The sequence below is a fragment of the Piliocolobus tephrosceles genome, chromosome 11 (assembly GCF_002776525.5).
Source record: "Piliocolobus tephrosceles isolate RC106 chromosome 11, ASM277652v3, whole genome shotgun sequence".
Lineage (NCBI taxonomy): Eukaryota > Metazoa > Chordata > Mammalia > Primates > Cercopithecidae > Piliocolobus > Piliocolobus tephrosceles.
Window position 1 is genome coordinate 93202399 of NC_045444.1, and position 14829 is coordinate 93217227.

Sequence of the window (14829 nt, forward strand, 5' to 3'; positions counted from 1 at the left end):
TGCCTTTCTCCAAACAATACTCTAATTTTTCTACAGAATATTCCTCCCTCATGGCTTTACCATGATAGCTTTAACAACATAGAGAAACTACTTACAATAACCTCACATTAAAGTTACTTTTAACGGGAAAATCAGACTTGAGATTTCCCAAGTTGGTCTATTATGTATAACAGGCTACCATAAGAACTAGTGCATCAGTCAAAAAAAAAAAAAAAAAAAAAAAAAAAAAAAAACCTCCCTGTGCCCCATGTATTAGTCCATTTTCATGTTCCTGATAAAGACATACCCGAGGCTGGGCAATTTACAAAAGAAAGAGGTTTAATTGAACTCACAGTTCCACAGGGTGGGGAGGCCTCTCAATCATAGTGGACAGCAAGGAGGAACAAGTCACATCTTATGTGGATGGCGACAGGCAAAGAGAGAGGTTGTGCAGGCAAACTCCCATTTTTAAAGCCATCAGATCTTGTGAGACTTATTCACTATCGTGAGAACAGCATGAAAGACCCGCCCCCATGATTCAGTTATCTCCCACCGGATCCCTCCCACAACACATGGGAATTATGGGAGCTACAAGATGAAATTTGGGTGGAGACACAGAGTCAAACGAAATCACCCTGAAAAATATTTTGAAGTGGCATCATTATTATTTCTAAATAAATAGCAAACACTTAACACTTTCCTCCCAGTGTAATTCCATATATTAATTTGGGACAAATGTGTGGTAGTAGATATGGTGATTAAAATCAATCCATTCTACTCTCCTATAGGAGACTATTCTAGAGCATTCTTGTCATCCTATGGTGGTCCAAACATGTGGCAGTTCATATTCATGCTGGAAGTACAGACTTCTGGGGATGGGATGAGTATGTCGCAAAATGGGACAAAACTCTGTCTAGATCTCCTCTAGCCCTGTTCTAGATGTCCGCCAATTGGAGAAGAAGCTCGTTACCTCATTGTTCACAATTTGGCACTCATGGGAAGAAAATCACTAAGGGGCAGGGCCACTACATTGAAAGATGATGTGTTCGTGGTTGTGTTCTTTGTTCCAGCTTTTCTATCTGGTTATGGGTAATAAGTGAGTCACATAACTGATTCAAGGGATATGGAGCAGGAAGTTTAGCTTGGGCTTCTTGGTCTGAATCACGGTTTCCAATCTTGCTTAGTTTTCTCATAAGAAGCCCTGCATGTTGACGGGCAAAATCGCCATGTGCTCAGCTCTGTGTGAAGCGCCATTTGATTTTCCATCCAGGTATTGTTCTCTGTGGTCACATTCCTTGGGTTGAGGACCCCACAAAGTCAGGCAAAGGTATTGGTAAGATTAGGGCACAAAATCAATGTCCTTAACACAGATATTAAGCTTTCTTCACAATAACATCAAATGAAGTGCTGACTTTGGAAACAAGCAAAAGTCAGTCACGGGTTTGAAACTACCCATTGCATTATAATGGTGCAGAAGCAATGCAGAAGATGCATCTGCAATTTCCCTGAATTTTCAGAATATGATTTATATCTTAAGAGCTATTAAGCATACAGAGAAAGCACAGATATCAGCAGCTTTTCACATGACTCCTGAGCTTTCAAAAGTTCCTAATTGGCATTTGTAAAGGTTCTTACTAGCTGGAAAATATCTGAGCATACTGGTTTGGCTATTACTGCTTTAATAAAAGACTGTAATTTTTACTTAAACCATGCAATTATATGGTAAAAATATTATGCTTTTCTTTCAAAATTCATTTTATTCAGGCCATGTCTGTTGTCAAGGAGCAGAAACCTATTCAATCTAAGCTTTAAAAAAGTGTGATTTATTGTACAGACACTTAAACAAAGCACATCCAAGGAAAAAGGGTACAAAGGCAGGTCTTATGAAGGTGGTGAACCCAACTAGCTCTGAAGAGCTCACAGGCACATAGTTCACTACCATTAACCTGACCCAGTCACCAACTTACTCATTGGTCTCAGTTCAATTTTTTTTTGAGAGAGAGAGAAAATATGATTGGTTATCCTTGAGTGAGGTACATCTGTTTGGCTTAATTAGCTGAGACCAAGGTGGTGAGGACATTTGAGCAAACATGGTCACTTAGGTGCAGGTCTTAGGTATGACTGGTGGAAGGAAGCAGGTTCTCTCAGAAGATGTATGGGCAGATGCAATAACTGACAACTCTATTTTAATGTAGTATAAAAGATAGCATTTGACACCAAAATATTTCTGAGAAAATGCAATTATTATTAAACAAATGTAAGTGGATACAAGTAACGCAAAATAACTGAACTCTGACCTTTATGTTGTCACAGTGATTTAATTGCCTTGCATGGTATTATCTAAGATTGACATAAATCTTTCAAATTATTCTTCCTTCAATATAGACATTTATGTAAATTCTTTCTATATTTATTATGCTACCAAATAATTATGTATTTCATCCAATTTGATCTGTTAGGATTCCACAGTTTTGCCTTCAAAGCCTGTAAAAGGAAAAGAAATGAAAATATGTAACTATTTCCAAAATATGTTAGTAGCATATGTTTTTATAGCTTTTTTGTTTGCTGGATTCCTGTATTCATGATTCAATAGCAGAGAAAGTGCACGCGTGAGAGTGATTCTATGGGGAAATAAAGCCACGAGATCATAGCTAGCTAGGTATTTTCATACAGCAAAACTAACTGTGGCCTCTTCCCTGGCCACAAGCTATTTTTTTATGTGCTCTCTCCTGGCACCTTGCTTTTCATTCCAAATCGTGTATGCAGCTATGTTGTCAGCTCCATTTCTGCTCTTGGCTTTGCTGCTCCTCTATGCACCAATTCTAATTCCCCCGATTAGCCCCATTCCTACGTCCTTCATACCATACATTTCAGAATGAAAGGTGCATGAGATTTTGTTCATTTTGTTGGACATTTAAATAAAAGGGTGGGGGCTTGGGTGAATATCCTGACTGGTCAACCACAAAGAAACCTACATCAGCTTTGTTTTCAACTCACTTATATACTTGGGAATTCTGGACATGCAGATTACTTGTGTCAATTTCCTTACTTATTCATCTTGAGGGAAGGATTAGGTTCTCAAAGGTTTGGTTGCAAAAGTGGGAAGCAGGCCAGGCATGGTGGCTCATGCCTGTAATTCTAGCACTTTAGAAGGCCAAAGTGGATGGTCACTTGGGTCCAGGAGTTTGAGACCAGCCTGGGCAACGCTGTGACACCCTAGATCTACAAAAACAATTTAAAAATTAGTTGGGTGTGGTGGTGCATGCCTGTGGTCCCAGCTACCTGAGGGGCTGAGTTGGGAGGATCACAAGTCTAGGAGGCTGAGGTTGCAGTGAGCTGTGACTGTACCACTGCACTTCAGCCTGGGCAACACAGCAGACTCTGTCTTTAAAAAAAAAAAAAAAAAAAAAAAAAGTTGGAAGCTAGGATCCAGGAGAGTAAGCAATCAAGGCTGGGTCCCTGGGGAATGTGGGAAGTGGGGAGGGTTTGACAAGACTAGTATTGCAAGGAAACTTGATCCTCTACTACCCAGTTACACTTGTAGAATAAGAAAATATTAGTTAATGTTTTGTCTACCACCTACCATTTAGGAACTCAAGACTCTGTGGCTTTTCAAAGGTGGTTTGAGGAATCCGATTTAGAAAATCTGCTGCTGCAAATAGAGTTAAAAGAATAGTTTTTAGTATGTAAAGCGCAATAATTTTTGCAGTTATTTTCATTTTCTTCTATCTTGTTCCTTCCACTCTGAAGTTTCTCTGAATGCATTGCTCTCCTAGGAGTTACAAGATGCTAGACCACTGTTATATAAAGTCTCAACCATTGATGATGACTTATCCATGTCCTGAGTGGACAATATGAACAAGCAGATGTTCAGTCAACTGCTTAGTATAGCATCTTTCTACCAACATCCCTATGAAGCCTCCTTCCCTGGCCCCCATAAACCACTAGGCAACTTCTCAATGATTGCTAGCTTCCTTCTAAATAGACAGTTTCAGGTGAAGTTGTAAAAATGGAAACAGACTAAATTATTATTTTTTGGATATACGGTTTGTATAGGCAGCTTTAGAAAAAATACAGTCCTCTACATAAATATGTGCAAGCACTCATATTATATGTATACACTTGACCCTTGAACAATGCGGAGATTAGGGACACCATTCCTCTGTGTCATCAATTATCTACTTATAACTTTTGACTTCCCCCAAAACTTAACTAATAGCCCACTGTTGACCAGAAGTCTTGCCGATAACAAAACAGTTGAATAACATATATTTTGTATGTTATATGTATCATATACTGCATTCTAACAATAAAAGCTAGAGAAAAGAAAATGTTATTAAGAAAATCATAAGGAAGAGAAAATATATTTACTATTCATTAAGTGGAAATAGATCATGATAAGGTTCTTTATCCTCATTTTCTTTATGTTGATGAGGCTGGGGAGGAGTAGGAGGAAAGAGGAGGCGTTGGTCTTGCTGTCTTAGGGATGGCAGAGGTGGAAGAAAATCTGCGTGATAAGTGGACCTGCACGGTTCAAACACATGCTGTTCAAGGGTCAACAGCATATACATGTGTGTGTATTTATGTAACACATTATAAATTATATATATGATGAGATATATATATACACATAATGAGACAAAAATTCCCAGATTTTCCCTGTTAAGGAGAATTCTAACTTGGTCCTCTCAGTCTCTTCCTCTCACCTGTCTTCTGAGAAAGACGCTGTCTTGCCATATTGGTTATTTTGGGCTTCATAATAAAGAATTGAGAAGAAAAGGGATAGGTGAGAAGCAAGAGACACAAGGGATTGGAGCTGAAGTTAGAGTGTTTTGGGAGAGTTTGAGGTGAATATGACAAGGAAGCAGTTTTAGTGATTTAAAAAAAAAAAGTTGACATTTTTGTGCACATTTCAAAGTATCTGTGAAGCATATGAAGTTATTTAAAACTTGCTTTGGTTGCTAGACCATAACATTATTCCCTAACAACTGGACAATACGAGTCATGATTATTAGCAATACAGACACTGTTTATAACCCCACTGACTTACCGTCTGACATAACTAGATTTTTTTCTTCATCAGGGGCCAGATCTTTATGTTCTGAAATCAAAATTAAATTAAACATGCTGGATATAGAATATAACCAACAACCTGACTAGGTCATGAGATGTTCTAAGTCAATGTTTTTCAAACTTCAGTGACTATGACACACAATAAAAGGCATATTTTACATTATAGTTCAGTGTGCACATTTGTGTACATATTAATGAAACAAAATTACATGAAATAATACTTATCCTTTTCTAATTGTGATGGTTAATACTGAGTGCCAACTTGATTGGATTGAAGGATGCAAAGTATTGATCCTGGGTGTGTCTGTGAGGGTGTTGCCAAAGGGGATTAACATTTGAGTCAGTGGGCTGGGGAAGACAGACCCACCCTTAATCTGGTGGGCACAATCTAATCACCTGTCAGCAAATATAAAGCAGGAAGAAAAATGTGAAAAGGTGAGCACTGCCTAGCCTCCCAGCTTTCATTTTTCTCCCATGCTGGATGCTTCCTGCCCTCAAACACTGGACTCCAAGTTTTTCAGTTTTGAGATGCAGACTGGCTCTCCTTGCTCCTCAAGCTTGCAGACAGCCTATTGTGGGACCTTGTGATCATGTAAGTTAATACTTAACAAAGTCCCCTTTATTTATACATATGTATCCTATTAGTTCTGTCCCTCTAGGGAACCTTGACTATATAGATTTTGGTACCAGAAGTGGTTCTAGAGAAACAGAATATTAAGGATGGAGTTCTTTTGTTGGTTTTTGGGTTTCTGGAGTTGGCTGGTTAGTATGATTAGACCCCCAATGCTAAGGACTCTACTTCTAATAGTATGGAGAACACTGATAGTCCTTGGCATGAACTGTTTAATGAGTTACGCAAAATAAATGCATTTCACACTCCTGATTCACTGCTCATGAGAGGCAGGGGGTTTAATGACTCTATACATAATACCTTTGACCATATGTGGTGAACAAGAGAACATAATGAAGCTGGTTAGTTGTTCCTAAGTTCAGTAGACAAAGTGATGAAAGAAAATAATGAACTCAGAGATTCTGTCTCCTGGCTACAGAAGCAGATACTGAGCCTCAAATCTGCAAAGATTGCCCTAAGTGAGTCTTATCTCCTGTAGAGAAATAGCTGAAATTGTGCAAAACCAGACACAAGCTCTTATTATGTGAGTGGCTGAACTGCAATTAAAGGTGCATGCACAGCCTTGCCAGGCGTCTCCTGTTAAAGTGAGGGCATTAATTGGAAAAGAATGGGACCCTGCAACTTGGAAAGGAGACACGTGGGAGAACCCTGATGAAGCTGGGGACACTGAGTTTGTAAACTCTGATGAACTTTTTGCCGGAAGGAACAGCTTCCCCATATCAGTAGCAGCAATATCCCCTCCCCGACCCATGCTGTCATCAGCCTTTCTGCCTTTGTCTGAGGAGATAAACCCTGTGCTGCCTGAGGCAAAAGTGATGGCCTCCCCTGAGGCAGTTGCCAGGCAAGATAATGTTGATTCTCCTCAGGAGCCACCCCTAACACCCTTGTTTGCTTCTAGACCTATAACTAGACTAAAGTCTCGGTGGGCCTCCAGAGGTGAGATTGAGAGTATGACCCATGAAGAAGTGTGCTACACTCAAAAAGAGCTGCTTGATGTCTCTAATTTTTTTTCTTTTTTTTCTGAGACAGAGTCTTGCTCAGTCACCCAGGCTGGAGTGCAGCAAGCTCTGCCTTCCGGGTTCACGCCATTCTCCTGTCTCAGCCTCCCGAGTAGCTGGGACTACAGGTGCCTGCCACCAAGCCCAGACAATTTTTTTTTTTTTTGTATTTTCAGTAGAGACAGGGTTTCACCATGTTAGCCAGGATAGTCTCGATCTCCTGACCTTGTGATCCGCCTGCCTCAGCCTCCCAAAGTGCTGGGATTACAGGCATGAGCCACTGTGCCCAGTTGATGTCTCTAATTTATATAAACAGAAATCTGGAGAACAGGCATGGGAATGGATATTAAGGGTATGGGATAATAGTGGAAAGAACACAGAATTGGATCAGGCTGAATTTATTGACTTGGGACCACTAAGTAGGGACTCTGCATTTAATGTTTTGCTCGGGAAGTTAAAAAAGGTTCTAGTAGTTTATTTGCTTGGTTAGCTGAAATATGGATTAAAAGATGGCCCACTATGAGTAAGCTGGAAATGCCTGATCTCCCTTGGTTTAATGGAAGGGATCCAAAGGTTTAGAGAGATTGGGATGGTGGAGTGGATTCGTCACTTTAGACCTACTCATCCCAGCTGGGAGGATACAGAAGATATACCCTTGACGAATGCCTTGTGAAACAGATTTGTGAGGGTAGCACCTGCATCTTTGAAGAACCCTGTAATTGCTCTACTCTCTATGTCAGATCTAACAGTGGGAACCATAGTCACTCAACTACAAAACTTAAATACATTGGGAATAACTGGATCCCAAGGTGGCAGGGGCCAAGTTGTGGCACTTAACTAACGGTCGAAGGCAAGGTGGGGCGGGGCGCGGTGGCTCACACCTGTAATCCCAGCACTTTGGGAGTCCGAGGTGGATGGATCACAAGGTCAGGAGATTGTGACCAGCCTGGCTAACATGGTGAAACCCTGTCTCTACTAAAAATACAAAAAATTAGTTGGGCACGGTGGCAGGCACCTGTAGTCCCAGCTACTTGGTAGGCTGAGGCAGGAGAATGGCGTGAACCTGGGAGGCGGAGCTTGCAGTGAGCCAAAATCATGCCACTGCACTCCAGCCTGGGTGACAGAGCCAGATTCCATCTCAAAAGAAGAAAAAAAAAAAAAAAAAAAGCCAAGGTGGGTATAACTGCCATAATGGACAGCAGAGACAAAGCAGCAATCAGAATAGTCTTACTTGTGTAGAGCTCTGGCATTGGCTAATTAATCATGGTGTTCCTAGAAGTGAAATTGACAGGAAGCCTATGCATTCCTACTTAATTTATATAAGGAGAAAACTTCTAGGTTGAATAGATAAAAGACTCATTTGAATTATAAAACAGAGAATCATGGCCCCTCAATCAATTTCCAGATTTGAGCCAGTTTACAGACCCTGAACCCCTTGAATGAAGGTGAGACCAAGCCCCCTTGAGGAAGGACCCCACTACATTACTGACAATTTATGCAGTGAATCTTTTCCCCATCTTTCCCCAAGGAGACCTCTGACCATTTACCAGAGTAACTGTGCAATAGGGAAAGGGATATAATCAGACATTTCAAGGACTGCTGGACACTGGCTCTGAGCTGACTGATTCCAGGGAACCCAAAACATAATTGTGGTCTTCCAGTTAAAGTAGGGGCTTGTGGAGGTCAGGTAATTGATGGAATTTTAGCTCAGTTCTGACTTACAGAGGGTCCAGTGGGTCCCCAGACTCATCCTGTGGTCATTTCCCCAGTGCCAGAATGCATAATTGGCATAGACACACTTAGCAGCTGGCAGAACCCCCACACTGGCTCCCTGACTGGTAGGGTGAGGGCTATTATGATGGAAAAGGCCAAATGGAAGCCGTCAGGGCTGCCTCTACCTAGAAAAATAGTATATCAAAAACAATAACGTATCTTTGGAGGGATCACAGAGATTAGTGCCACTATCAAGGACTTGAAAGATGCAGGGGTGGTCTTTCCCACCATATCCTCGTTCAACTGTACCATTTGGCCTGTGCAGAAGACAGATGGATCTTGGAGAATGACAGTAGATTATCGTAAGCTTAACTAAGTGGTAACTCCAGTTGCGGCTGCCTGTACCAGATGCTCATTGCTTGAGCAAATTAACACATCTCCTGGTATCTGGTATGCAGCCATTGACTCGACAAATGCCTTTTTCTCCATTCCTGTCCATAAGGCCCACTAGAAGCAATTTGCCTTCAGTTACAAGGCCGGCAATGTACCTTTACTGTCCTACCTCAGGGGTATATCAACTCCCAGGCTTTGTGTCATAATCTTATTTGGAGCGACCTTGATCGCTTTTCACTTCCACAAGATATCGCACTGGTTCATTACACTGATGACATTATGCTGACTAGATCCATTGAGGAAGAAGTAGCAAACACACTGGACTTATTGGTGAGACATTTACATGCCAGAAGATAAGAAATAAATTTGACTAAAATTCAGGGACCTTCTACTTCAGTAAAATTTCTAGGGGTCTGGTGGTGTGGGGTCTATGGAGATATTCCTTCTAAGGTGAAGCATAAGTTGCTGCATTTGGCCCCTCCTACAAACAAGAAAGAGGCATAATGCTAAGTGGTCCTATTTGGATTTTGGAGGCAACACATTCCTCATTTGGGTGTGTTACTTCCACTCATCTATTGAGTGACCTGAAAGGCTGGCTGCCAGTTTTGAGTGGGGTCCAGAACAGGAGACAGCTCTGCAACAGATCCAGGCTGCTGTGCAAGCTGCTCTGCCACTTGGGCCATATGACCCAGCAGATCCAATGGTGCTTGAGGTGTCAGTGATAGATAGGGATGCTGTTTGGAGCCTTTGGCAGGCCCCCATAGGTGAATCACAGCAGAGGCCTCTAGGATTTTGGAGCAAGGCCCTGCCATCTTCTGCAGATAACTATTGTCCCTTTGAGAGACAGCTCTTGGCCTGTTACTGGGCTTTGGTGGAAACTGAACATTTGACTATGGGTCATCAAGTCACCATGTGACCTGAACTGCCTGTCATGAACTGGGTGCTTTCTGACCCATCTAGCAATAAAGTGGGTCATGCTCAGCAGCATTCCATCATCAAATGGAAGTGGTATATATGTGATTGGGCTCAAATATGTCCTGGAGGCATAAGTAAGTTACGCGAGGAAGTGGCTCAAATGCCCATGGTCTCCACTCCTGCCACCCTGCCTTCTCTTCCCTAGCCTGCACTGATGGCCTCATGGGGAGTTCCCTATGATCAGGTGACAGAGGAAGAGAAGACTAGGGCCTGGTTCACAGATGGTTCTGCACGATATGCAGGCACCACCCGAAAGTGGACAGCTGCAGCACTACAGCCCCTTTCCAGGACATCCCTGAAGGACAGCGGTGAAGGGAAATCTTCCCAGTGGGCAGAACTTCGAGCAGTGTAACTATGCACTTTGCATGGAAGGAAAAATAGCTAGATGTGCAATTATATACTGATTCATGGGCTGTAGCCAATGGTTTAGCTGGATGGTCAGGGACTTGGAAAAAGCATGATTGGAAAATTGGTGACAAAGAAATTTGGGAAGAGGTATGTGGATGGACCTCTCTGAATGGTCAAAAACTGAAGACATTTGCATCCTACGTGAGTGCTCACCAACGGGTGACCTCAGCAGAGGAGGATTTTGATAATCAAGTGGATAGTATGAGCTGTTCTGTGGACACCACTGAGCCTTCTTCCCCAGCCACTTCTGTCATTGCCCGATGGGCCCATGAACAAAGTGGCCATGGTGGCAGGGATGGAGGTTACGCATGGGCTCAGCAACACGGACTTCCACTCACCAAGGCTGATGTGGCTACAGCCACTGCTGAATGCCCCATTTGCCAGCAGCAGACACCAACACTGAGCCCTCGATATGGCACCATTCCTTGGGGTGATCAGCCAGCTACCTGGTGGCAGGTTGATTATACTGGACCTCTTCCATCATGGAAAGGGCAGAGGTTTGTCCTCACTGGAATAGACGCTTACACCAGATATAGGTTTGCCTATCCTACACACAATGCTTCTGCCATGACTACCATCCATGTACTAATGGAAAGCCTTATCCACTGGCATGGTATTCCACACAGCATTGCCTCTGACCAAGGCACTCACTTTACAGCTAAAGAAGTGGAGCAGTGCGTTCAGGCTCGTGCAATTCACTGGTCTTACCATGTTCTCCATCATCCTGAAGCAGCTGGATTGATAGAACAGTGGAATGGCCTTTTGAAGTCACAGTTACAATGCCAACTAGGTGACAATACTTTGCAGGGCTGGGGCAAAGTTCTCCAGAAGGCCGTGTATGATCTGAATCAGCGTCCAATATATGATACTGTTTCTCCCATAGCCAGGAATCACAGGTCTAGGAATCAAGGGGTGGAAGTGGAAGTGGCACCACTCACCGTCACCTCTAGTGATCCATTAGCAACATTTTTGCTTCCTGTTCCTGTGACATTATGTTCTGCTGGCCTAGAGGTCTTAGTTCCAGAGGGAAGAACACTGTCACCAGGAGACACAACCATTCCATTAAACTGGAAGTTAAGATTGCCACCTGGACACTTTGGCTCCTCCTACCTTTCAGTCAACAGGCTAAGAAAGGAGTTACAGTGTTAGCTGGGGTGACTGACCCAGACTATCAAGATGAAATCAGTTTACTACTCCATAATGGAGGTAAGGAAGAGTATGCATGGAATACGGGAGATTCATTAGGGCCTATCTTAGTATTACTATGCCCTGTGATTAAGGCCAGTGGGAAACTACAATAGCCCAATCCAGGCAGGACTACAAATGGTCCAGACCCCTCAGGAATGAAGGCTTGGGTCGCTCCACCAGGGAAAAAACTACGACCTGCAGAGGTGCTTGCTGAAGGCAAAGGGAATATAGAATGTGCAGTAGAAGATAGTCATTGATACCAGCTACAACCATGTGACCAGCTGCAGAAATGAGGACTGTAAATGTCATGAGTGTTTCCTCCTTTTGTTTAAAACATGTTTGTGCATGTATACACTTAGAAAATATCTTCATTTTATTTCCTTTTGCTTTATCATGTGAAATAAGATTTATTGACTTCATATTACCATTTAAGTATTATTAACTTTATGTAACAGTATATGAGTTGGAAATTAGTGCGTTTCCGGTTGTATGAAGGAGAGTTGTATTATGTTAGGCATAATTATGACCTTATTATTGTCTTTATTTGAAGATTATGTATGATCTCAGGAGATGTGTATGGGTTTAAGTTGACAAGGGGTGAATTTGTGATGGTTGATACTGAGTGTCAACTTGACGGGATTGAAGGATGCGAAGTATTGATCCTGGGTGTGTCTGTGAGGGTGTTGCCAAACGAGATTAACATTTGAGTCAGTGGGCTGGGGAAGACAGACCCACCCTTAATCTGGTGGGCACAATCTAATCAGCTGCCAACAAATATAAAGCAGGAAGAAAAATGTGAAAAGGTGAGAATTGCCCAGCCTTGCAGCCTACATCTCTCTCCCATGCTAGATGCCTCCTGCCCTCAAACATTGGACTCCAAGTTCTTCAGTTTTGAGACTCGGTCTGGCTCTCCTTGCTCCTCAAGCTTGCAGACAGCCTAATGTGGGACCTTTTGATCATGTAAGCTGTTACTTAATAAACTGCCCTTTATATATATATAAAGTATATATTAATATATAATATATAATAAATTATAAATTATATATTTATAAATATATATAATGTATATATATTATAAAATATAAAAATATATAATATATAATTATATATTATATATATATTTATATATCCTATTAGTTCTACCTCTCTAGGGAACCCTGACTAATACACTAATCTAGTCCTACTTACCCTTTTCTTGTTTTTTCTACTTGACTTTTTCTTTCTATTCTATTCTAGTTCATTGGGGAAAAAAATCTGGTCTCCTTACTATTTTCTTATCAATTTCATTCTATTTCTGTGAGAAAAATGCTAGTGATTAAATTGATTTCATTAATCACTGTATGTTTTTTACAATCCACCTAAGCTTATGGAAATGTTTCTCAAAATGTAGAAAACACTGTAATTGGTTATATTTGATTCTATGCTTATTCAACAAATGGTCTGCAAAACAACCTTAAATCAACCCCATTTTCTTTTATCACAACTAAAGTTCTTTAATCTGCATAAGCTTATGATTTGTTCAGGTAGAGGTCTAAGAACCTAAAACTGTAATTAGCAACTTAAACTGTTCTGATGCGAGTAGTCTCAGGAATACACACTCTACAATTTGGCTTCTCTCCCTTCACCCTGGAAAGCTGCCATCTCCTTCATGACAGATCTTACAGTTTTCCTCAGTTCTGACAAGGGCCTTGGTGCCCTCAGATCTTAAGTGTTGCTTAACACCAGTTGGGCCAATGCAATAATAGTGCTGCCACTCAGATATCTAGAGAGACACTGTCTAGGTGGGACTGAGTTCACCACACTTGTCAGGACAGTGATTTGGGCTGTTGATAATCCCCTACAGTGCTCATGTTATAGCTGGATTAATTCTCTAAGCCTGACCCCATCTATTTTGTGCTTTGTCCTGAGGACTAAGCTCTGATTTTTTTTATCTTGCCCAAATTCCTTTCTTTTCTTTTTTCTTTTTTTTTTTTTTTTGAGACAGGGTTTTGCTCTTGTTGCCCAGGCTGGAGTGCAATGGTGTGATCTTGGCTCACGACAACCTCCGCTTCCCAGGTTCAAGTGATTCTCCTGCCTCAGCCTCCCGGGTAGCTGGGATTACAGGCATGTGCCACCACACCCAGCTAATTTTTTTGTATTTTTAATAGAGACGGGGTTTCTCCATGTTGATCAGGTTGGTCTCGAACTCCTGACCTCAGATGATCTGTCTGCCTTGGCCTCCCAGAAGTGCTGGAATTACAGGCGTGAGCCACTGTGCCCGGCCACCTAAATTCCTTTCTAAGGAGTCTGAGAGTCATGCCCTATAAACCATAAATTCTCATCAGATATTTAACCCTGTATATCGTGACTTACTTTCCAATCTGACTCTGCCATGACAAGGAAGAAAATCAAAATGTTTTACCCCAAAATATATTTCCTTGCCAGACCTTGAAATTGCCCTGCAAAATCTCTTGTGGGAAAATCCACATTCTATAGAGAATCCCCTCTCCCCTTTGTTTTCCTTCCTTTCTCCCCAGATTCAGGAGATAATCAACTAAGAGCCAGGCACCCTTTAAAGTCTCATAAGAAACAATTTATAACCTGCTCTCTCTAAGTCTGCTATCTGAGAGCCTCCTCTGCACAATAAAACTCGATCTCCACAATCCTTTATCTTAACCTAAACATTCCTTTCTACCAATCCCAGGTCTTTAGACAAACTTAACCAATTGTCTGCCAGAAAATGTTTAAATTTACCTATAGCCTGGAGGCCCCCCACCTACATCTTTGACTTGTCCCGCCTTTCTGAATGAAACCAATGTATTTCTTAAATGTATTTGATTGATGTCTCATGCCTTCCTAAAATATATAAAACTGAGCTGTACCCCGACTACCTTGGACATACGTTCTCAGGACCTCCTGAGGACTGTATCATGGGCCATGGTCACTCATATCCGGCTCGGAATAAATCTCTTAAAATATCTTACAGAGTTTGACTCTTTTCATCAACAGTCCCATCATCCACCATTCATCAGTCATATTGCTAACTAACCACTCAGCCAAACAACAGATGGCCCCTACCTACCTTTCCAGCCTCATCCATCCTATATGCATCTGGAAGACATTGTATTCGGAAGACATGCACATTGTTGTACAGAAGATTCCAGACATTTTTCATATTCCGTGACTGAACTAGCTCAGTTTCTGAAGAAATGCCCATTTTTAGATCTTTAGCCATCTTAGGTCCCAACTAGATTTCAAGATACAATTACATTTTCTCCTCTCTACAGGCTTTCTCCTTTACATGTGAGTTTTTAGACCACTTATTATGTACTTTCCTTCCTTTTGACCTATCTTCCCTTGTTTGATTAAGCCATTTAATTCACTGTGTGTCTTGGCATTTACCTTTTCATATTCTCATGGCTTCTTTCCCCAGTAAGTGGGGCCATCACTTCCTTATCTCTCTCACAGTGACCAGAAGATAGACAGTGTCTC

At 41.7% G+C, this 14829-nt stretch overlaps 1 protein-coding gene across 7 annotated transcripts in view; it reads right to left on the reverse strand.

The window, feature by feature from the left end:
• Positions 1-1716: 1716 nt before the first annotated feature.
• MDH1B (malate dehydrogenase 1B) overlaps positions 1717-14829 on the reverse strand; it is a 39594-nt gene continuing 26481 nt past the window's right edge. For 3 of the 7 annotated variants that reach the window (XM_023219580.2, XM_023219571.2, XM_023219563.2), the window contains 3 exons: positions 5030-5080; positions 3563-3628; positions 1717-2463 (listed from right to left, as the gene is read on the reverse strand). In XM_023219580.2, the coding sequence (XP_023075348.1) occupies positions 2435-2463; positions 3563-3628; positions 5030-5080 (146 nt within the window). In that variant the 3' untranslated portion in view covers positions 1717-2434. Of the gene's footprint in view, positions 2464-3562; positions 3632-5029; positions 5357-14829 lie in introns of all 7 variants that reach the window. The other 4 variants (XM_031936510.1, XM_031936509.1, XR_004229218.1 and 1 more) reach the window with 3 other exon arrangements.